Source organism: Elgaria multicarinata, chromosome 22, assembly GCF_023053635.1.
Source record: "Elgaria multicarinata webbii isolate HBS135686 ecotype San Diego chromosome 22, rElgMul1.1.pri, whole genome shotgun sequence".
NCBI classification, from domain to species: Eukaryota; Metazoa; Chordata; class Lepidosauria; order Squamata; family Anguidae; genus Elgaria; species Elgaria multicarinata.
Window position 1 is genome coordinate 2,374,090 of NC_086192.1, and position 23,221 is coordinate 2,397,310.

The window sequence follows — 23,221 nt, forward strand, 5'->3', positions numbered from 1 at the left end:
TTATTTATCTACGCCGCAATCCTATGCATGTTTAGACAGAAAAAAGTTGCACAAGTCCCAGCATTCCCCAGCCAGCTGGCTGAGGAATGTTTCGAATTGTGCAACTTTTTTCTGTCTAAACATGCATAGGATTGTGCTTTTAAAGTATTTTCTTTATTCCATTCCTCAGCCCAAAAAGTCTCCGCTAATCAATCCGCAGAACAATGCTGCCCCTGCCCCGCAGGGCGTCCAGTCTAAAAAGACACCACACACAAGAAAAGCAGGATGAGGAGGGAAGAGGAAAAAAATGAAGCTGAGTTTAAGCAGAGTTGGTGGGATGGCCCCGCTTTTCCTTCTCATCTCTCAGTGGGGTGGGGTGGGGTGGGCAGGCCAACTGGAGTCGGCCCTGATGTTTGCTTTGCCTGCTCCTGCCTCATTCACCCCTCCTGCTTTACAGAGGACCAGTCCCTGCCCCAAAGAACTTACAGTCTAAAATTCAAGCACAGGAACCAATGGAGGAGGGGAAGAAGGAGAGGTAAATGAGGGAGACGACACAGAACCATGGGGGAGTTTGGGCGTTGTGGAAAATGTGGAAGGGTGGAAGAGAGAGAACACCGCCCAGGTCTTCTGTGCAGCAGGCATATGAGGCAGCCGGAAATCTTCAGAAGACGGGGGACTCGGAGAAGCCAAAACCGGGGCATGAATCAGTGTTTACAGTCAATCCATCCTCTTCTTTTTCCTTTCCCTAATTTTCTGGCCCAAAGATCCCCTCCAGGAAGAGGGCCGAGAGATCTTCTGCTGCCCTGAAAATGGCTTACATCTTGGATTCTTGAAGAAGGTGGCTGAGCCGGTCTGGGCCGCTCGCGGGGGGGTGGGGGTGGGGGTTAAGCAGCTGGCGGCAAACGCCGTTCCTTAGCTTCTACTCCTTAATGGCGTCTTCCTTCCTTTCTTTTTCCTCGTTAATGCAACAAAAAGCATCTGGCAGCATTCCGCCGCCGCCCCTTGGCCATTGAAGCGAAGGGAGCGATCTCAGCCCTTGCAGCAGGGAGAGAGCCTGAGATGTATTTAACATTAACGCTTGGCTCGGGGCCTGGAGATCCGCGATGCTGACGGGTCACTGAGGGCTGTTGCCTTCGTGAGTCTCCGCAAGGGTAAGGGATTGGGAGGAGAAAAGCCAAGCGCAACGGGCTGGTTCTTAAGTCGATGAGTGCTGAAAGGCACCGCACCCCGTCAGATCCTCCAATCTCAAAGCAGTTCGCAGTATGTATGTAATACAGCAGGAAGCCCGTGGAATGGAATTGACGGATCAATTGACAACGTTGCAGTGGGGGCGATGACACAGCCGAGCAGGGTCACAGTTGCAATTAGGGAACGCCTGTGCAAACAGCCAGGTCTTCAAGGGGCATTTGAAATTCCACTCGGTTTTTTCCCTTGTGTGCAACGCACGGGGGAAGGACGTTCCGGAAAAGGCCCGCTTGCATCCCATTACTTGGCATTCCTCTGTTGGCTGCCGGCCGACCAGCAAGGCCTCTTGGGAAGAATTCCGGGTTTGACCGGGTGTAAATAGGAGAATCTTGACTAGTGTCAGGTCTGGAGTTCCCGACACGGCAGCTCACATTTCGGTTAAGCTTTTATTGCAGTAGATCAGTAACTGGTACAGTCCCAATATAAATCAGCTGAGAACCAATTAGGATCTAGTTCCTTAACGAGGATCAGTTTCTGGGCTCCCCAACAAAGACCCCAATAGATCTGGGTTCATAGAATCAGAATAGCAAAATTGGAAGGGACCTACAAGGCCATCGAGTCCAACCCCCTGCTCAATGCAGGAATCCACCCTAAAGCATCCCTGACAGATGGTTGTCCAGCTGCCTCTTGAAGGCCTCTAGTGTGGGAGAGCCCACAACCTCCCTAGGTAACTGATTCCATTGTCGTACTGCAGAAGTTTTTCCTGATGTCCAGCTGGAATCTGGCTTCCTGTCACTTGAGCCCATTATTCTGTGTCCTGCACTCTGGGAGGATCGAGAAGAGATCCTGGCCCTCCTCTGTGTGACAACATTTTAAGTATTTGAAGAGTGCTCTCATGTCTCCCCTTAATCTTTTCTTCTCCAGGCTCAACATGCCCAGTTCTTTCCCAGTTCTTTCAATCTCTCTTCATAGGGCTTTGTAAGTCCAAACGAGTGTTGGCGTTCCAGCGAAGAAACAGGACAAGGGAGTTTTTCAGGTTCGAAAGAAACCCGGCAACCTTTGCTACCCATGGATCTTGCTTTGAGACGGGGGAGTGGCTGCCGTCAGACAGTCGTTCCAAGCAAGGAAACCTTGTGTGCAGACGTCTCCCCGGCCGCCTCCATTCTGCCCTCTTGAGTTGACGTTGCATCTTAGCACGTGCCCCGGAAGCCTGCTGTTCACGGAAGACATCCCTGGTCAGGAATCAGGGGTCTCCATCATGGTCAGGATCTCCCAGCTGAAGAAGATTGGGCGTACCAGGGTGCTGAGTCTCACCCAGTGCAGGCTGGGGGCTCCGTTGTCAGTAGGGCAGTGAATCCTCTCTGGGTTCCAGTCGGAACCAGTCAGGACCCTAAAGGAGCTCACCAAGGTGCGGAAACTCCCTTGGCAAGTCTCCGGCGGAAGGGAGTTGACTGCATTTGTGAAATCTGTGGAATGTTGGGAAATGCTTTCTCCAGCTATGTGTCTCCCCAGAGTTTCACGTTCCGAGTGGCCGTGGCCATCCAAGGTCACAGGCAGAGAAGGATCTTCCCCCATCCCCTGGTACCTCACCCTTTTCGCTGGGTCAGAACCCGGGACCTTCCCCGCACCCCAAACTTCAGCCCTGCCCCGAGTAAGTGCGGATGCTTCTCTGCACCCGCCCCAACTTAAGGACGTAGCGCAGGGATAGCGTGATTCAGAAGCTGCTCTCGGCCGACAACGGGGATTGCCTGGAGAGGAACGACCTGCCTGCGTGATAACTTATTTTCTCGGTGGGAATACACTCTCGGGAACTAATCTACCCAGCTTTGAACGCGTTGCTGATTCACAGGAAGGCTTTCATCCGCAGCCTCTCTTCCAGTACAGCCATCCCGGTCTCTGAGGATTGGGACTTTTCTTCTGTTCCCCTTTTCCTCTTGCTCCGTCGCTTCGTTGTCCTCCCTCTTCGCCCTTCTGCGGCACGCAGGACCGTCGTCTGGTTCCCCCCCCCTTTTAAGCTTTGCGTCCCTCTCTCGCCACGACAGGCTGACGGCACCTCGTCTCTCCCTCCTCCCTGTGCTCACCTGAGCCTCCAAAGAGGTCTCCCCTGAGTCGAAATGAATCGGTCCCCGCACCCCTGGGCTCAGGCCAGCCATGGAAACGCACATGCTCCCGATTTGCCGGGCCGCGTCCGCACGAGCTCCCAATTAAGTAAAATAATCATTCCCAATTAGATGCGTACATCTGCCTGGGTTTCTTCTTCTTTCTTCGTGCCGGCTTTGCAGCCTGTGCCCTGCAGGCAAAACACTCGCAGAAGCCAAACGGACCGAAATGCAGGATTCAGCCAACTTAAGACCTCCACTCCCTTCCTGCCCCTACTTAGTTATTTCCATCCTTCCTGAGCCTTCGAAATCCTAACCTGCTCTCAACAGTCCTGCAGGGCCAGACCTGGAGAAGGGGGCCAAAGTGGGCTATGATTACCCAAGAACACCCCACCCACCACCATCCTGTCCTCAACAGGGCCATGATTGTTCTGGCTTTGCGAGGAGGCGCCCGAGAGAATTCTTCGTTGCTCCTTTTAAAAAAGCAAACGTTTTATCTAATACTGTATCCACCGGTTAACGCATCTGCAGTCAGACCTGGCAGTTGCGTTTCAGGCAGATGCACACGCGAAGGCTCCTTTGCAATAATTACGAAGGCGTGAGTACGTTCGGCTCGAAGAAGTTTGCGATCAATGTGTTTGCAGGCAAAGAAGGCGTGGATGTGTCTGCAGCCAGCCTAGTTTTCCTCCAACCTGGTTTCCTTGTAAGTGAAAATTCCTCTCCGGAGTCATGTAGAGGCAGTGTGGCATAGTGGTTAGAGTGTTGAGCTGGGATCCTGGAGACCCGGGTTTCTGGTCCTTGTTCAGCCGTGAAAGCTCGCCGGGTGGCTTTGGGCCAGTTCCTGGCTCTCAGCCTGACCTACCTTGCAGGGTTGTTGTGAGGCTGAAATGGAGAGGAGGAGGAGAACCGTGTAAGCTGAGCTTTGGGTTCCTTGATATAAAAGTAATTGTATATAAATAAGAACATAAATAAGTTTCCAGGTCCCCAAAATCCATGGCCCGATGCTGCAATTCAAGGTCATCTTGTCAGCCTTCTGACAGCCGTACAATCATCCTGGCTTAGCCTGAATATCAGCCATGTTGACCCCAGAGCCTCTTTTCCTCCTTTGGGGGCAGGGGGGTGTCCCCCATTTCCCTTCAACCGTTCCAAGAAAAGCGGGGAGCCGAAGCTGTTCCGTGATCCCACCTCTTTCAGCCCCTTTCAAGTCAGAGAAACGGGGAGCACTCGAGTCTTGGGGCGTCCCCCGCCCTCTCTGAACGGAGGGGTCTTTGGATCTCTACCGGTTGGCTCTCTCCCTTCAGCACGTCCCTCAAACCCCAATTTCCAGAAATCTTTGGGAGCCACACCGGAGGAAACTGGCACAAAAACTAAATTCATTTTGTACTGCCAGTGCACATCGAGCCACTTGCCTTGCCGCTCTTGCTCTTTCGAATTGCAGGTTATTTTGGCTACTGATTGCATAACCTCTCTCTCTCTCTCTCTCTCTTTGCCCCCCCCCGTCTCTCTCTCTCCCCCCTCCCCAGCATTGCCATGGCAACGAAAGAAAACATGACTTCGCAGCGAGGGGTGATGAAGTCCATCCAGAGCAAGATGAACACTTTGGCCAGTATCCTTTCAGCGAAGGCTGGTTCTGCTGGCCCCCCACCCAAACAAAAGCTCGAGGGGACGGAAGGGTTGCCGCAGTTGACTGTGTGCGAGTTTGTTTGTTTATTTATTTATTGCATTTATATATCGCCGCATAGCCGAAGCTCTCTGTGGTTGCCCTTCGGAGCAAACCCTTTCCCCGCACCCCGGGACGCCCCTGCTCTTTTCACCTCCTTCCCTTTTTCCAGCCAACGAGCCAGCTCGTTCAGAAACCCGGGCCTTCGTGCCCCCCCCTCCCCTCCCCTCCCCGCTGCGTGGGCCCCAAGAAAAGGCATTAAGCTTCATTGGATTAGACCGATTTCGTCCCGAAGAAACATGTGGCTTTGACCAACCATAAATTTCAATTGGGCCTTTTTATTTCGTTTTGTTTTATTCCTTCTAGCAATGGGACAGAACAGCGAGAGCTCTCCGTCAGCATGAGTCTTAAAAAGGTTCTCGGGAGCAAGAGATAAAAGCTCTGGGAGCCTCCGGCCGCGTTTTCCCCATGTGGCCAACTTTTTGAACTGGCGTGGGGGGCTGGCCAGGACCATCCCTCGGCCTTGCTGGGTCTCCGTTTGCTTGTTGGTTGACTTGTGTGGCGCAGAGCGGTAAAGCAGCAGTCACTGCAGCCGAAACTCTCCCCACGGCCTGAGTTCGATCCCAGCGGAAGCTGGTTTCAGGCAGCCGGCTTGAGTCGACTCAGCCTTCCAATCTCCCGAGGTCGGTAAAATGAGTACCCGGTTAGCTGGGGGAAAGGTAATCACGGCCGGGGAAGGCAACAGCAAACCACCCCACTATAAGGCCTGCCAAGAAAACCTCAGCGAAAGAGTCAGTAATGACTCAGTGCTTGCCCGAGAGGTTCCTTTCCTTTCCCTGACTCAAGTAGGGGATCAGCAGTTAGGGGAGGAGGGGCCATAAAGGAAACCCGGTGTGTGTGTCCGTCCCCCCCCCAAAAAACAGATGCTCTGTAAATATGTCCGTATCTCCCACACACATATACACACACATTTTTTTCTTGGTCTCAAAACTATTATCTGAAGCTCCCGTGTATCAGAAACTAATCCATTCACTTGGGAAGATTAAATATTGGGATTGTACATAAATGTGGAAGACATTATTATTATTATTATTATTATTATTATTATTATTATTATTATTATTATTATTATTACTCAGTCACATTTCTATACCACCCCTGGCTTGTGGCCTCCGAAAGCCTCCCTGTCCTGGAATCCGGCCCTGGGGATAAAAGACGTTTTGCAGCCCTGGACGAATCCTTAGAGTCCCCCGCCCCCTTTTCTTCGTGGTGGGAAAAAACACTCTGCACGTTTTCTAAGGGATGGTCGTTGTGGGATTTATAGAATGCAGGACGTGGTGTTAAGGATCCTTAACTCCTGCCCCCCCCCCAAAAGATCGCTTCCCAGCTGTGAACAACCTGATCCAACGGATCAACCTGCGCAAGCGACGGGACTCCCTCATCCTGGGCGGTGTCATCGGGATCTGCACCATCCTCTTGCTGCTCTACGCTTTCCATTGACGGACGCTTTGTACAGAGACTTCTGGGCTGCCGGAGTGGCCGACTGAGCTCCAGGAGGGGCACAGGGAGGCAAAGACTGTTGCAGCGCAGCCGCTGCGGCGAAAATCGGGGCCGAACCGGAAAGATGTACTCCCCTCCTCTGGGCCGCAGGTTCTGAAATTGGCCCGCTATCTTGTTTCGGTTTTGCTCAAACTTCCACTTCCTCTGATCAAACCTTCCCCTGTTTTTCTCTCTCTCCTGGAATGGAGTCAAACTGAGCAGGGGCTCGAAACGGAACCACCTCCGATTTTTAACGCCCTTGTGCGTTTTCTCACACCCATCTCCCCTCCCTCTGCCTCCGCCCACCCACCCCCCAAATTTAAACCAGCTCCTTGAATATTTGTTCTCCGCAAGGAAGACCTTTAAGCCAGCCATTGCGGGTTTGATTTGAAAACAACTGAGATGGCAAATAGTACTTGAACTCCAACTGAATAGGAGGGTAGAGGATGTAGAAACCCCCTCCCTTTTTTTGTAAAAAGGGATAAGGGCAGATGTCTCAGTTCCACCTCCTCGAGGGTGACCCAAGCATATCAAATCTGAATTTTGCCTTCGGCCGTTGCATCGACAGGCAGGACCTCACGTTCGCCCCCTGCTTTTTGTTTAAAGATTCTATTTTAATTTAGATGAAAAGCTATCCTAAACTTTATTTTTTAATATTGGGCAGGGGGCAAGGGAGGGGCAGCCATGTTGACATGGAGAATTCTGGTTCGTCAAATATGTTCTTGGTGTGTGTCGCTTTTAACCATTCTTTTCTCAGATCTACCTTTGACCAATCATCAAAATGCAGCTTTTCCCTGTTCCACCTCCTGCAATTCTAATTTGCCATTCTGCTCTTCTTCTAACAAACACTCTAGACTCCCATTTTTAAAGAACAACAACCTGAAAACCCCCAAAAGAAATTCTTCTTTTTTAATTGTTGCACAATTCCACTGCAGCCTCTCTTGTCTCAAAAACGAATCGTCATCTTGGTCATTTTAAAAAAAATCTACGCCGCGAGCGAATGCGGACCTTCATCCGTTCCCTTTCACTAGACGCTGAGTCGATCTAGAACCTTTGCCGTGGCGAACGCTTCTCCCACAGACTGCGATTAACCTTTTTTCGAGTCCGGCAAAAACCTGCGCGGCGCAAAACCTTTCAACGTCACACTCGAACGTTTTGCTCAGGTGGACCCTGAAATCGACCGCTGTACAGATTCACATCTTCATTGGACTGAGTTCCAAAGCGGATTAACTGTTGACTCTCTTTGGGTTTTAAAGGCAATTTACCATTAGCGCTGATGACATTGGGCAGGCTGGAAGGAAGGAGGACGGGGTTTATGCCTTTTTGTCTATAAGGGTTGGTTGCTGTTAGGGACTTGCGCCAGTTTCAAATAAACTCCTTAGTTCGCTTTCTGAAAACAGCAACAATGAAGTTAAAAAGGATAAAGTGAATTTACTATTGAAGCTTTTGTGTTTAAGAGTTGTCCTTGGGACACTCCGTTTTCTCTTCTCTCTTTTTGAACCCCATATGGGGGGGTCTGTACTCTGTTGAGACGGGAAGAATTGGGTCGCTTTCTGTAACTGGCGAATTAATAAGTTAAGCACTATCCCTAAATAAAATGCATTTATTTAATCTTAGAATTGGGTTCCCCCCACCCTTCTGGTCTTCGTTGGAAGGTGATGTGGTTTGCATCCCCTATCGAACCTGGAACCCCGGCGTCCGACTCTTTTCAGCTTCTTCAACACCCCGCACACTCGCACAAGCACACGAAACGCTGCCATGAATCAAAAGAGATGTAAAGCTCAGCCAAGTGTATTGTCTTCATCTCTTTGTGTATTTGTTTATTTGTAGCTTGGTCTCGTGTGAGTTTTTGTCTCTTTGTTTTTGCATGTGTTTGTTTCTGTGTGTTTTGGCCTCGTGTGTGTTCTCTCTCTGTGTTTCTGTCTCTCGTGTGTGTTTGTGTGTGCGTTTCTGGGTTTGTCTCTGTATGTATTTGTTTCTTTGTGTTTTTGTCTTCTTTTTTTGTCCATGTGTTTTTCTGTCTTCTGTGTTTTTGTCTCCATTTTTGTGGTTTGGCTCTGTTTTTGCTTTTGTCTGCGTGTGTGCGTGTGTCTCTCTGTGTGTGTTGAGTTTCTGTGTGTAAAGAACTGAATGAATCTGCCCTAACGCTTCTGGTGGAAGCACCCAACTGAAAGGAAAACACTCCCGTTTTTGTAATTTTTTTTGTCTTCCTGCCTGGATCTATTATTTATGGGAACCCATCGAGTTAGTGTATTTATTAATAATATAACAGGCTGAAGCCCTCGGCATGCCAGAAATGCTGTCAGCTCTGATCTTTGGCAGCCCAGCGCCACGCTTACCTGGTGCTGTTCTGTCTCGTGTCGCCTGTCTTGGCATCCTAGCAGAAGGGTGTGTGTGTGTGTCTCTCTTTCCCTGCTGTGCTGCACCCATCTCTGGCGCCCTGGCTTGGTTTCCCCCCTCAACGGCTCTCCCAGGCTGAGTTCAGCCAAAGGGGAGGGAGAGACTTGTGTCTGAGGTTCAAGGATGGGTGAAATGCTCAGGGAGAGATTCTCTTGGGAGTCCGAGCAAGATCTTGCAGTGTGAAGCCTGTACAGGCTCTAGGTTGGTATCTAGAGAATCATAGAATGGTAGAGGTGGAAGGGGCCAACGCCCTGCACAATGCAGGACTCCACCTCAAAGCATCCCTGACAGGTGGCTGTCCAGCTGCTTCTTGAAGGCCTCTCATGTGGGAGAGTCCACCACCTCCCTAGGTAACTGGTTCCATCGTCATACTGCTCTAACAGTCAGGAAGTTTTTCCTGATATCCAGCTGGAATCTGGCTTCCTATAACTTGAGCCCATCATTCTGTGTCCTGCACTCTGGGAGAATCGAGAAGAGATCCTGGCCCTCCTCTGTGTGACAACCTTTTAAGTATTTGAAGAGTGCTATCATGTCTCCCCTCAGCCTTCTCTTCTCCAGGCTAAACATGCCCAGTTCTTTCAGTCTCTCTTCATAGGGCTTTGTTTCCAGACTCCTGAACATCCTGGTTGCCCTCCTCTGAACTCGTTCCAGCTTGTCCGCATCCTTCTTGAACTGTGGAGCCCAGAACTGGACGCGGGACTCAAGATGAGGCTTAACCAGGGCCCAATAGAGAGGAGCTAGTACCTCGAGCAATTTGGAAGCTATACTTCTGTGAATGCAGCCCAAAATAACATTTGCTTTTTTGCAGCCACATCACACTGTTGGCTCATAGTAGTAACATTTATCATCAAACTGATTCCATTAGGTTAGAAGCAATTGCAGCTTGCATTTATGCCATTTGTTCATTCACCACAAAATATTATGTCTCTACGGTTATCCAACAGCATCCGGAGAAGACAGGTTGGCTATGCCCTAAATCCACATATCAGTGTTTTTCAGAGGGGAATAACATTCTAAAGCCAAGTCAAGGGTTAAGTGAAGCGCAAGTAGAAGCTGTTTTAGTTGTTCAGAGAGTTTAATAAATTTGCTTGTGCATTCATGGGTTACAACCCACTTCACCAGATGCCATAAGCAGAACTTGGAGGCTTTGAGTCTGAAAAAACAGTTGAACAGGTAGATTTGCAGCAAGCGTTTCATTTTCTTAAAGCAAGCATCACAAACCACAAGGTGCACTACGAGTCTTTTATCGCGTGCATTGAAACCTTAGTCCCTATTGAGTCCCTGATTGGCACAATCAAATGGCTTTAACCGTGTTCTCCCGTCTCCCATCCCAAGCGAGTCCCTGAACAGCAAATTAGTTCAAATAGTGTCTGGGACCGATTTTGTGGGTGTGACTGTGTACACCAGTTGTGCCCAACTTGGAGTCCTGCAGCTGTCTTAGACTATAATGTCCATGCCGGCCAGGGATAATGGGTTTTGTAGTCCAACCCAGCCAAAAGGGATCAGGTTGGGAAAGTCTAGTGTACACTCAAATATTCCTTCTCTGCCTTGAGCCATCAGGACTGTAACTGTGTTCAGGGCTCTAAAACATACCCTGGGGCTCAGCCCCTGCTCCTGAGCTGTGGTTCCACTTTTCAAGGAAAAGGGGAGATTGCTTGTTCATCCCCCCCTCCCCCAGTCGGCCTGTCCTTCCATCTCAGAAGCAAGGGCTGTGTGGTTTTCCGCTTGCGTTCCCAAAGACTTAAATCGAATTGGACAAGGCTCTTAGCACATCTCCCACTAGCTGCCGGCAGAGAGGAACAGGGAATGTTTGCCTTGGCTTTAAATTTCTGGACACTCCCCTCCAGATGTCTTCTTGCCGCTCCACCACCAACTGGAAAGACGAGCCTTCGTGCGCACGCACTTTACTCCTGAGTAGTGCAGGAGCCCCGTCCCTGTCCCAGAGTATTCTCCAAACGAACCAACCGTAATGTAGAGCAAATTCGGCCTGGGGGAGTCCAGCCTCACTCCAACACCAGCAGAGCAGGAGCAGAGGGGAGAATTTGCTTTCCACGCTTCCTGACAGGAAGAATCGACTTTCCCCATCCACACCTCGCCCGGCGACTGCAAAGGATATGTTGCCTAGTGGGTAGAGCCCCTGCTTTCTGCACTCCCAGTTCAGCTCCCGGCCTTTCCCCTTAAAAGGGCCAAGTCACGGATTGTGAGAAAGACCTCTGGAGACGTTCCGGCAGTCAGAATTAGGGATGTCTCTCACGAGGGTAAGCAGGTTCTTTCCTGCCTCTACAGCGTTCATATACGACTCGCTTTGCATCCACGAGTGGAGCTGTGGCTCCTCCCTGGATTCCGGGGAGTTTTTTGTGCCTTTCTGCAATTTCAGCAAATGTCTGAGCAGCCGGTGCGAATCGCAACCGAAATCGTGTGAATCACACGCGGAGGTGTTCGAATGAGGCACGTTTGGCCACAGTGGGGGCCGCTTGCACCAAGTGAGCCGTGAGCCGTGCGAATTTGGCTGCTATTGTGCGGATTGCTTGGTCTTTTCCCTCCACCCCCTGCTCCATAGTGGATCCTTTTAGCTGAAGTTTTTTGTGTTTGTTTTATTCTATTTTGTTTAAACATAATAAAAATGCACGAAGGATTTTGCTGGATCAGACCCGGGGCCCATCCAGTCTAGCACTCTGTTCACACAGGGACCAACCGGCTGCCCACAGGAAACCCACAAGCAGGTCATGGGTGCAACAGCACCCTCCCGCCCATGTTCCCCAGCAACTGGTGTCCATAGGCACCACTGCCTCTGGTACTGGAGGTAGCACAGAGCCATGTGGACTAGTAGCCATGGATAGCTGCCGCCTCCACAGCAGGGGCTGTGTGAACATGAGCCCCCCCCCCCCGCATGCTTTGCAGTTCCATTCTGCTGTTGGTGTCAACCGGCTTAAAGTCGGCCCTCAGGAGATGATGGGGAAAGCTCCTAGCGTCAGTGATGGTTGCTGGGTGTAGTTATTATTATTATTTCATTCTTTTCTTGCTGCGATAATGCAAACTTGGCCGTCGCTGCGCAGTGCCTTCCATTTGGCAGGCAGAGGCGAACAGCAACTGAGCCTCGGCCTCATCCGCTCGGATCCACCTGCTTCTTCAGCAAAGGAAAATGCCTCCGTCTTCAGGGCCGGGGGTCGGCGCGGCTGGGCCCCTGTTGATGGCCCACACGCTAGTGGGGGGCCGCAGACAAGACCCCTCTGGACTTGCGCCACCTCTTCCGCCTTGCAACCTGCTCGTCCGCCTGCCCTTTGCTCCGGCCCAGTCCACGGAGGTGGTGGGAAGGAGGAGCAGGGGATGCCCACGGCCTGGTTGCTCCGTGGCTGCCAAGCAAACCAGCAGCAGCAGCAGGAATGATGAGAAAGAAGGCCTGTGAAAACCTGGCGTTGCGCACAGTCTGGAATGGAGCTGCTGCTGTGGGTGTGGTGGATATTGTGAGATCTTGGGGGAATTTGTGGTTGGTTCCCAAGCTGGCGCCCTCCACTGTGTTGGACTGCAACTCCCATATTCCCATGGCAGACTGGGGACGATGGGCATTGCAGTCCAACTCAGCCGGAGGGCGCCAGCTTGAGGGAAGGCTGATCTGTCTAAGAATACTTGTGTATCTAAGAACATAAGTGCCCTGAGGCTGGATCAGACCCCCAGGGCCCCTCTAGTCCAGCACTCTGTTCACACAGGGGCCAACCAGCTGTCAACCAGGGCAAACCGGTTGTAAGCCCGGCCACTTTTATTCGAACCCATTTTGTTTCTCTCGGCCCTGGATTCGGGTTCGACCGATTTCAAAGAGACGCAAGCGAAGCCCAGGTTTGTTTGACCATGCATGGTATTTTTTATTATTATTTTATTTTTGTTTTCATTTCTCCTCATGCCAAGAAAGATAAAGAAAATGACGAGGTCACCTCGTGCAGGGAAACAAAGACGGAATGGAAGACGACGAGAAAAAAGGTTATCCTGGAACTTTGCTCCCAGGGAAATTATGACACGCGCACCCCGGAGTGGAAATCTACAGGCACGAATTAAGAAATTACAGAAGGCCCCGTTCAGGCCTGGGGGCTTTTTCCCACTGGGGGTGAAGCTGTGAGAATAGAGCACATTTGCAGGTTTTATTTGGACAGGATTGAACTCTCCGTAATGGGGCCAAACCAGCGGCTTACGTCTTATCCGTGGGCAGGTGATAGTCGCCTGCCCAAACTTGGGATAAATTGATGGGCGCCATCGCCGGCGCCAAAGGAGGCGCTCCAGTCTGGGAATCCTATTCTATAAAATGAAACAAGCCCTTCAGTGCTGCAACACTTGCAAGTGAGCCTTCTTGCAAGCTGTAAAGGGCTTCGGTTGTAGCTTTCCTCCTGCGTTACTGACAATTTTCCCATTAAGGGGGGAAATGCAGGGCTAAACTAATCCTTCGGTATCTACTGTGAATTTTCCTGTTGTGTTCTCTGCTGACCAGCTCGATTTTCAAAAATGAGACGGCCCATAGAGCAAACTGATGTTACACGTGGCTGCTTTTAAGTGTGGGGCTAATCAGCCTTCCCTAGCTCCCTAGACTGCATGCTAGATTTGGCCAAGGCCTCACTGTTTCTGCTGTGTCAGACCCAGACCTGTTGGGTTAGCAAAAGGTTGGATTCCCTGGTTCTGCGCACAGTCGCCTGAAACGTGAAGCTGAGCGGAGCAGGAAAGAAATTGCTGACAAACTCATATGGGGAGAAACCGAACTTTGTGTGGGATTTGCGACCTGCTAATCTCAATGGAACTCTTCCCATAGAATCTAGCTTGTGCCTGGGTCCGGGTTTTAGAAGCAGTGGTGCTACTTACACACCAAGGCTGATCGAGGTGGAGGGAAGCTGATCGCCATCTCATGCTCAACTTGGCTGTGAACTGCCCTCCCATGCAAAACAGCTCTTTTGCCTCAGCCACCCCCAGGGATGAAGTGCCCAGTGTCCAAAAGAGGGGGAACCAGACTTCCGCTAATTGTCTGGAGTGGAGCAAGAAAGTGGATACCTCTGACAAAAGCCATCCGTCATGCAGAACCAGCCCCCGACGGATGGAGGGCTGGAAAACGGGACACGACCCAAAGATTCATTCCACCCCTGGAGGGTTTCCCCCCCTCTCTACAGGCATGCAAATGGTCAGCAGCGATTTTGTTCTTTTTCATCAAAAATACAAAAGTCCCCCGAGCGATTCCCGTCCCCCCAACCAGACTTTCTTCTTCTTCTTTTTGAGGGGAGGATCGTTGTAGAATCAGATCCATCCTGCGGAAAAGAAACGTGGTCTGGGTGGTCTCCGTGGATCATCCCTCTTCTCCTTCGCTCGGTAACAGGAGTGAACTTTTCCGCAGAAGGGAACAAAACCCAATACAAAACGCAAGAAATTGTGCCAAGATGAAAAAGGCCGGGGGGAGAGGAGAAGCAAACCTCTTTTTGCCCCACCAACTTTCCTCTGTTTCCTCCTCATCTTTGTGGATGGAGAACGACGAAGTGGAAAATTCCCACACCGGGTAGGAGAAGGCCTTTCCTAGCTCCCGGCTGCATCCCGTCCCCGAGGTGGTCTGTTTGCTTCTCCCCAAGGAAATACCACTGTTGTGCTCCAAAAGGCCTCTGACCAAGGCTCTCCGCTTGAAAAAGTCGCTTCCTTCGTGGCCGTGCGGACATGGCAGACGCCCGCCGGACGAAGGCCGCGTCCATCGCTCACAGGCCTTGACTTGTGCTAGTTTGATTTCAGGAGACCTGGAAAACAAAAAAGGCAGGGACCAATTTGTCAGGCAATTCCCGCCACACGCTCAAAATATCAGTGCCAGGCCCGTTCGAATGTGGCGCTGCCTTTTATATTGGAAACTCCTTGTGGACGGAGACTTCTCTTTTCGTTTGCTTGCTTGCTTGGGCTAGAAACAGGCAAACTGACACCTTCCATTTGCCTTGGACGACAACTCCCATCACCCCCAGCCCACATGGCTGCTGGCTGGGGATGATGGATGTTGCAGTCCCAAACATCTAGAGGATGCCATCTTGCCCGCCTCTGGCCTGTGGTATATGCCATAAAACTAATCCTGCTAATGATGTTTCCTTTATTTTATTATACACGTAATTATTTACAACGACAACGACATTGTGATTAGATTGAAGCACCCTTTCTGCCCAGACCTCTGCCTCTTTTTACCGGCCTTTCCGTAGTTTGTGGGCTGCAGGTTTTATTGCTGTTCTTTGGGGTTTTAAAACCACATTTTTATCGAATGCTAATTGATTGATTTTTCCGTCGTGCCTAGTTTTGCAAGGTGTTTATCTTGTTCTGCACCGCCCTGAGCGGGTTCTACCCTGAAAGGCAGCCGAAAAACAATAGAACACGAGAGCCAGGGATCTCTAATGAAGAATTTTAGCCCAGTCACCAAATTTATATTTCCCACGATTTGTGGGGACCGACTGGAGCACCATTTACAGTTGGGGTGTTCAGCCTTTCCGCTCGAGGGCAGAATTCCATTTCAGAGAAGATCTCGGGGGCTGCATTATAGGAACCCTGATGTCTAGGAACATGTGAAGCTTTATTATCCCCAATTCAGATCCCACTAATCTCGTGAGCCTGGGAATTTGTTTTCTTTGAGCAACGACAACACACACACACACACACACAGACTGCCATGCTTCCCTTTTGACTGGAGATGCCGGAAATTAGATCTGGGGTGTTTTTTTAAAAAATACATTGCGTCAAAGCTCTAAATCTCAGAAAGTATAGATTAGCGGGTGCTATATATGTGTGCTCATATATATGTGCTCATATTGTTGTGTTGTTTTGCTGGTCTTGTGACCATAAATAAAATTCATTCATATAGATTAGCGGGTGCATGGGAGAGGTGGACGATCGTCTCTGTGTGATGCACCGTCCGAGACTTAACGTCCTTCCATTTGGTGTACGGGATCATTCTATGTCAGTTCAACAGGGAGTATGATTGGTGTAATGTAGCCACTCTTAAGGCTACATTCTGCAAAATTGCTGGCTCTCAGAGGAGAGTGCCCATTGTGTTTATGGGTGAGTCTCTGTTCTAAGCATGCAATCAATCTCGGGGGGAGGGGAGTTAATCCTGGTCCTTCCTGCATTGGGGGTGCTTGGATCCTTCACTCTCACCTGAGGAAGGCCCTCAGCCGAATTCCCTGCTCTCAGAGGAAGTATCCATTGTATCTCTGCATGTGATACTGTCATGTCCAATCCTCTTTCCATCCTCTTTTGAAGATGGGTAATTATTACTTTTACATCCTTCGACCGCAGACCGTTTGGGGCAGGCTGTCTAAGCGAAGCGTGCTTCCAGTTTAAAGTCAGAAACGAAAGGTGTTCCTCAGCTACCCTAAATAAGGGAAACTTTCAAGCAGTTTCCCCCCCAAAAGCTGGTGCCTTCAGAGGAGTTGGACTACAACTCCGTGGAGAAAGAGCCACGACTCTGATGTGGGTCTTTCAACCGATCCTTTCTTCGTCCCCATGAAGACTAGTGCTTTACTTTTATTTTCAGGGCGAGAGCCGTCGCTCAGCGCCCGAGCAACTGGCTAGGGGATTGACAGCAATTGTTGTCCAACGCATCTGAAGGGAGTTTGAGCTAAAGAGGGAGCCGCAAAGTTTTGGAGCAGGATGGCTCTTACCTGCAAAGTTCATCGCGCAAATGACGATGATGAGGGTGCCCAGCACAATCGAAAGGATGCTGAGGAACCGGGCCACACGCCCCAGCCGCTTCGCCCCGTCCACGTCGCCCTGTTGGTGGCTGTTCCTAGACTGGCAGAAAGGGAAAACAAACCAGGAACCATCTTAGGCCTGAGTTCTGGAGTTCTTTCTCCCTGCTTTTTCCTAGTCTTTGAGGGAGGTGTGGGGGGGAGAACACCATGTCCAATCGGGCATTTGGAGTGTGGATTCCCCAAGCCTCGAGGGAGGAAGTATTCATGCTTTAATATTGGAATATATTTAATATATTTTTTAACTTTGTATATTTTTATTTATAGGTTTTAAATGTATATGTTTTAAAATTTTGTAATGCCGCCTTGGGGCCCAGCATTGGACAAAAAGCAGGATATAAATAAATATGATGATGATGATGATGATGATATAAAAAATAAAATAAATTACTAGCCCAGGGACCCTGCTTCGTGCTGGGGGGAATAACCGGTGGTGTGGTATTCCGTGTTGAAGTGTGGGCACAGTGATGCCCCCACCCCCCGGCCACGTCCCCAAGGAGAGCCCCAAATGCAAGGCACTGCGTGGATCCAGATCAGCCAAACTAATTCCAGCAGGGTTTTGGTAAAGCTGGTAGGTCTGAACAGAAACAAAATTGCTGCCAGCTCATAGGGGGAGAAATGGAACAGTGAGGATTGCAGCTGCGCACAGGGAAAATCGGGAGTTTTGAGGCCGGTGGAGAGTGGCAGATGACCTCAGCATCCCTGCTAATAAAAAACCCCAGAGTTGCGTCTGGGTGAGCCCTGCCTCTGCTACACCACTGACGTTGATCCAGGCAAGTCTTCGAGAAGACGTACAGCTGTCCGGAGTCTGGCATATTGTGCCCGTTACCTCTGAGTAAAGCCACACCTACTGGCCTGCCTTAGGCACAGCCCCTGCACCCCGATAGTTAAGGGAGGGGTCTGTCCAACCTATTCTTCCCCGGGGGGGGGCTGCCCCACAGCAAGGGGGACAGGGCAGGGCTATAACTCCACCCCTCAGCCTCTTCATCTCCTCTGGCTTCAAACTATCTAGACTGTAAAGCTATGTGCTGGTTAGGGGACCCTGCCACCTTGTGACTGAAGATGTTCCTGCAGGCTTCAACAACATGGACACTTTAAATGAATTAAAATTAATTGATGGAATTTTAGAGGAGAATAACCCTGATGTGCACACCCTTTGGGGGTCTCCTTAGTATGCAGGCCATGTTTCCAGTGCCGAGTGTTCACAGTCTTAGAACTGTGGCGCGGACAGACAGATGGGCATTCTCTTGGATGATGTTAGATCAAAACATCTACCTCCTCAAAAGGGTTTGCAGCAAAGCAAAGCAGAAAGCATTCAAACCAGCCCGAATAAAACGGATGCACAGAGAGGCAACATTAAAAAAGAAGGAAAAGAAATACAATTAAAAAAAATTGGCAAAATAAAAAATGTCTTAGCGGTTAAGGGCTTGAAAGCTTTACTTCCCCAGAGGAGTTTTAATATTGCTACCATGGACAGCTCCCCACAGGACTCCTCTTTCTCTGTGGCTGTTGTAAGCCATTAACTTCCTCCTGGATAGCTGGTTTCTCTCCCAAAGGCACAGTCAGGGATCCGACACCAGGGCCAGCGTCCCTCCCAGCGAGGAATGCAGCTTCTTTGAATAGGGTCATGGCGCCCCACCCTTGCCTGCTTTGTGTTTCACCCAAAGACCCCCCAAGCAGATGATCTAGCTGTGGGGGAGGGGTATAAACAACAAAGAGTGCTGTGGCACTTTAGAAAGACTTAGGGTGCAATCCTATGCATGTTTGGACAGAGAAAAGTCTTACAATCCTATGCATGTTTAGACAAAAGAAACTCCTACAATCTTATGCATGTTTAGACAGAAAAAGTCTTACAATCGTATGCATGTTTAGACAAAAGAAACTCCTACAATCCTATGCATGTTTAGACAGAGAGAAGTCCTACAACTCCCAGCACCCCTCAGCCAGCCATGCTTTCTGGGGGATGCTGAGAGTTGTAGAATTTGTTTTTGTCTAAACCTGCATAGGATTGCGCCCTTAACAAATGTATTCCGGCACGGTCTGCTTTGCCCAACCCTAGCGCCTTCCAGGTCTTTGGGCCAGCAACTCGGATCATCACCAACCACTGGCTGGGCTGGCTAGGGAGGATGGGCATTGTAGTCCAACAGATTCAAAGGGAAGTAAGGTTTCTCAGGCTGGCGTGGGCTCTAATGCAGGAGAAACAGACGTCCCAATAAAGGTGCTGATTTGAAGGGACAGCCAGACCCTCGGCCATTCTGAACAAGCTGAGACAGTTTCCCCTCCGGAAATTGCTAAGGAGGCATGAAAACAAGTTGGAAGAAGCAGAAGTGAAAGAAGCAGGTTAAAATAATGATGTAGGTTAAAAGGAAAAAAGCAGGTAATAATGCAGGTTAAAATAATGATGATGATGATGATGATATACCAATAATTATATTTTGATGATTATGATGTTTATGAATGACCCTGGCAACTTTTGATGACAGACAGAAAGAAATGGATCAGCTGAATATTCCTTCGATCTCCCCTCCTTTCTCAGCCCCATGATTTCCTCTCTCTCTCTCTCTAACACACACACACACACACACACACACACTCCCATACATACGTACAACCCTTCTCCCTGTGTCTCCAGAATAAGAAACGCTGCCACCCACCACCTTCTCTGCTCTGAATCACCAACAGGGCCTCGCAGCCTCCATTTCCCATCCCTGCGCCTGGGGAGCGCTTTTCCTGCCCTGCCGTAGCCATCCTGGGGGTGACGTCTCCCCCACCCCTGACCCATGGAGATCAGGGAGTGCTTTGCTGCCTGAGGGAGCTGGGCAAAGCTCTCTCTCTCTCTCTCTCTCTCTCTCTCTCTCTCTCTCTCTCTCTCTCTCACACACACACACACACACACACACACACACACCATTTCTAGCTAAAAGCAACATTATCTGGGTTTGACTCCGAGGCAGGGAAAGCAGAGGCCCACCCTGGTGCAGGAGGGGTGGGTGAATTCGTAGGCCTGGGGAGGAGCCCGCTGGCAAGTGGAGACCTCTGCGGATCTCTGCTGGCGCTTGGCTTCCAGCATGGCCTCCTGGCCCACAGAACCCAGGCAGGGAAGACGGAAGCGGCGCCTTCTAAAATGGGCTGGCGGTACCAGTCCGCAAGCGGCACCCTCAGACTGAAGCCCTCACACCGCCCTAAACCCCACCTGGGCCCTGGAGAGTCGGTGCTAAACGAAAAGCAGGCTTGACATGCTCAGAGGCACTCTTGGCCAATGCAGCCCAGTTTGAGGACTGAGCTCAGGCTCCCCTGGTCCGTGGGATAGATCAAGCAACATTAGTGTGCCTTCTTTCTAAAGCAGGGATGGAAACTCCCGGCCCTCCGGATGTGGCTGTACTGCAAGTCCCATCATCCGCTGCTGCAGCCTATACTGATTGGGCTAATGGGAATTGGAGTCTGGCCACAACTGCAAGGCCGGCCGTTCCACATGCTGGTTCTAAAGGCACGGGCGGGGAAGGTGTGACTTTCCAGAGGTTGGACTACAATTCCCATAATCCCTGATGGTCAGCCATGCTGGCTGGTGAAGATCTGGTGGGCTGCTGACCTCCCATCTTCTGTATTCTAAGGAAAACCTACATTGTTTGGATTTTTTGGTCCAGAAGAGGAAAAATAATGACTTCCAGAGAAATTCTATATCTATCTACTCGGGAGTAACATCTATTGAGTTGCAGTCCATATACACACGTACCTGGGAGTAAGCACCCTTGAAATCAATGGGGATTACTTCTGAGTAGGCATGCCTAGGATTGTGTGATGAAGGGGGTACATAGCACAACCTTCTCCAATCTGTTGGCCTACGTATGAGCTGGACTCCAACTTCCATAAGCCCCATTTGGGGTTTATGGGAGTTGGAGTCCAACACATATGGAGGCCAACAGATTGGGAGAGGCTATGACAGAGGTTTATAAAATGTGAGGGAGGAAGAGAGAGAGAAAGAAAGAAGGAAGAGTTCTCTTTCATATAACATTAGATTGTGGGAATTAGCCAGTGAAATCATTTGGCTGTGTATTCAAGACAGAAAAGCGATTTACTCCTTCATGCAATGCGTAATTAGCATACACTGATGCTTCGGCAATGCCAGATTGGGTGACCACGGACTTTTAAAGGGGATGAGGCATTCATGGACAGTAGCCTATATGAGCCGCGATAATTTCATCGAGCCTCATCGACAGGTGCAGTCTATCTCTCATGCCAGAAGCTGCAAAGGGAAGAACTTGTGGGAAGGGCTGCTTCATTCGAGATCCACCTGGGGGGGAGGTTTTTCTTGGAGGACAGATGCACTCTGTGCATGCTCAGGGGTGCCCTTATCGTCACATAACATCACTGCGCTCAACTTTTTCGCCATTCCCCCCCCTCCCCACGCTTTCTGTTTCGTTGTGCTCCCCGCTCAAAATTCTGCCCTCCCAAAGGCTCACATGACGAAATCCCTTTACTGTGGCCCTAAAGCTGCCATACTCCACTGATAAGGAGAAAATCAGGCCAGAAGTCTCTGGAGAGATCTGGATTTGAGAGAGAGCCTTTTAAACTGCTTTTAACACCTCTTAAATTGGATTAATCACCAGCCCAAAGTGACGCGTGGCTGGGAAAAAGCGGGCGATTGGGACTTACCTACAAATATTATTGTTTACCAACCAGAAGGGTGAAAAACATCTTTCTCCTGTCTCCTCCCAACCCCCACAAAGGGTGCCATAAATCCTACTTTAATCAGACCCACTGAAATGAATGGGACATCATTTAGTCACGGCTAACTGAAGCCCGCTCATTCCAAGGGCTCAACTCCAGCTCCAAGGAGGCCTCGTGTTGGATTTGAACCAGAATTTTTTGTTTTTAAAAAAGCAAGGCAGATGCGTTGCTCAGAAGCGGATTTCCAGAATCCATATTAGTATGATTAACTTTGTCAGGCCAGCCAAAAGATCATGGGAAAAGGTGCAAGCTTTGGAGATCTCCAGATCTCTTCATCAGGCAAAAGCAGGTGGGGCAGAACTGGTGGGGGAGGGGGGGAAGAGAAGGAACGAAGAAAAGCTGGCAAAGTTGACGCCACGGTGTCTCACAATGTAATCCAGAGCCTCCTTCGAATGTTTATAGATCCTTCCTCCATTTCAAGATTGCGTTAATTCGCGCATTATGTCTTAAACATCACCTGCTTTCCCCCCTCCCTTCTCCCTGCTTTCGAGACATCTGATCTGATAAAGAGGTCTGTAGTTCTCTAAAGCTGGCACTTCTTTAATCTATCTATCTATCTTTGGGTTGGCCTAACTAAGGTATCACATTAATAAGAACGTTTGAATTTGACATTAAAAAAAACAATGTTAACCTTTCTTTTTTGCTCTGCCGTTACCAGCTTCTCTCCCCCTCTCCCCCTCTCCCTCCCCCTCCCCCCTCCTCTCCCACCTTTTTAATTCTAATGCTGATCGGGTTGAAACAACGGCCTCTTGTCTACCATCCCTCTCTCGCTACCCCCACCCGAGCCCTTCCAAAATGCCCCGAAGAATGCTCTCCAAAAGCCCCCCAAAGGTGCGCTTTGGAGAGACGGAGAGCGCAACCCCGCCCCATGAGCTCTCCCTCCCCAAATTAATGCCTTCTCCCAAATTTGCGAGGGGGGTTTCCAGGGGCACCCTGGGGACCCCCATTGTTCCCCCGCCAGGCGAGGCCCTTTGCAGGGAGGAGCCGGGGTCCCCGCTCGCCGCCCGTGCGCCCAGGGCGCGCCAGAAGGCCCCTCGGAGAGGAGGGCTGCGCGCCTTTGCGCTCGGCGCGCCTCTGGAGCCCGAAGGCGCCTCCCGGCAGCCGCGGGCCGTCCCTTACCATGATGGAGAAGACCAAGGCCAGGATGTTGATGGGCCAGATGGGGCAGAAGCAGGAGAAGATGGCCAGTAACAGGTAGTCCCGCGAGCGGCCGGGCTCGTGCAGGTTGGAGGTGGTGGCCGTGGACGAGGCGCGCCCCAGGCTGAGCCGGGACGGCGAGAGCGAGCGCTCCCCCAGCTGCCCCTCGGAGGCGGCTTTGTAAGGCCCGGCGTGGTGGCCGTTCCTCTCCGCCTCGGCCGCCCCCAGCGCCTCCTCGGAGGCCGAGAAGGACTTGGCGCCCGGGCCGCCGGCGCCCGAGGTCAGCAGCTTCTCGGTCTCGTGGGAGTGGGCGGCCGGCGGGGAGCCCTCCAGCGCCTTCTCCAAGTGCGCGTCCGTGTTGATGGCCATGGCTGCGGCTCGCCTAGACGCTCATGGCCCGCCGGGGAGCGCCTGGACGGGGCGGCGGGGCCGGGACGGGGCGGGTCGGGCGGGGCCGGGCGCCGCACGCCCTGCGAGGCGGCTCTCCTGCTCGCTGGCGCCTGCTTCCCTGCCGCCGTGCTTCGCCTTCCGGGGCTTCTGCTCGCGCCTCCCGCTCTCCAAGCGCGCTTGGCCAACTTTGCGCACCGGCTGCCCGACCGCTCGAGGGGCCGCCCAGGCGGGTTGTGAGCTCACGGGCGAGAGGGAGCGGAGGCGGAGCCAGCCCGCTCCTTCGCCATCCCTCGCCCAGCCCAGGCAGAGAGATCTGGCCAGCTCAGCAGGCTGGCGCGGGCCAGCGGGCGGGCGGGGCGGGGGGGCGG

General features: G+C 51.1%; 2 protein-coding genes across 2 annotated transcripts in view; one reads left to right on the forward strand and one right to left on the reverse strand.

Annotated features, from left to right (window-relative positions):
* Positions 1-8,081, forward strand: part of GOSR1 (golgi SNAP receptor complex member 1) — a 39,064-nt gene extending 30,983 nt beyond the window's left edge. The window contains exons 8-9 of the mRNA XM_063146570.1: positions 4,787-4,869; positions 6,299-8,081. Coding sequence (XP_063002640.1) covers positions 4,787-4,869; positions 6,299-6,423 — 208 coding nt within the window. The 3' untranslated portion in view covers positions 6,424-8,081. The remainder of the gene's footprint in view (positions 1-4,786; positions 4,870-6,298) is intronic.
* Positions 8,082-14,539: 6,458 nt separating this feature from the next.
* TRARG1 (trafficking regulator of GLUT4 (SLC2A4) 1) lies at positions 14,540-22,850 on the reverse strand. Its single transcript, XM_063146628.1, has 3 exons — positions 22,446-22,850; positions 16,512-16,641; positions 14,540-14,615 (listed from the first exon to the last, which is right to left on the reverse strand). Exons 1-3 carry the CDS (start codon positions 22,830-22,832, stop codon positions 14,596-14,598), a joined length of 537 nt encoding a protein of 178 aa, XP_063002698.1. The 5' UTR covers positions 22,833-22,850; the 3' UTR covers positions 14,540-14,595.
* Positions 22,851-23,221: the final 371 nt, after the last annotated feature.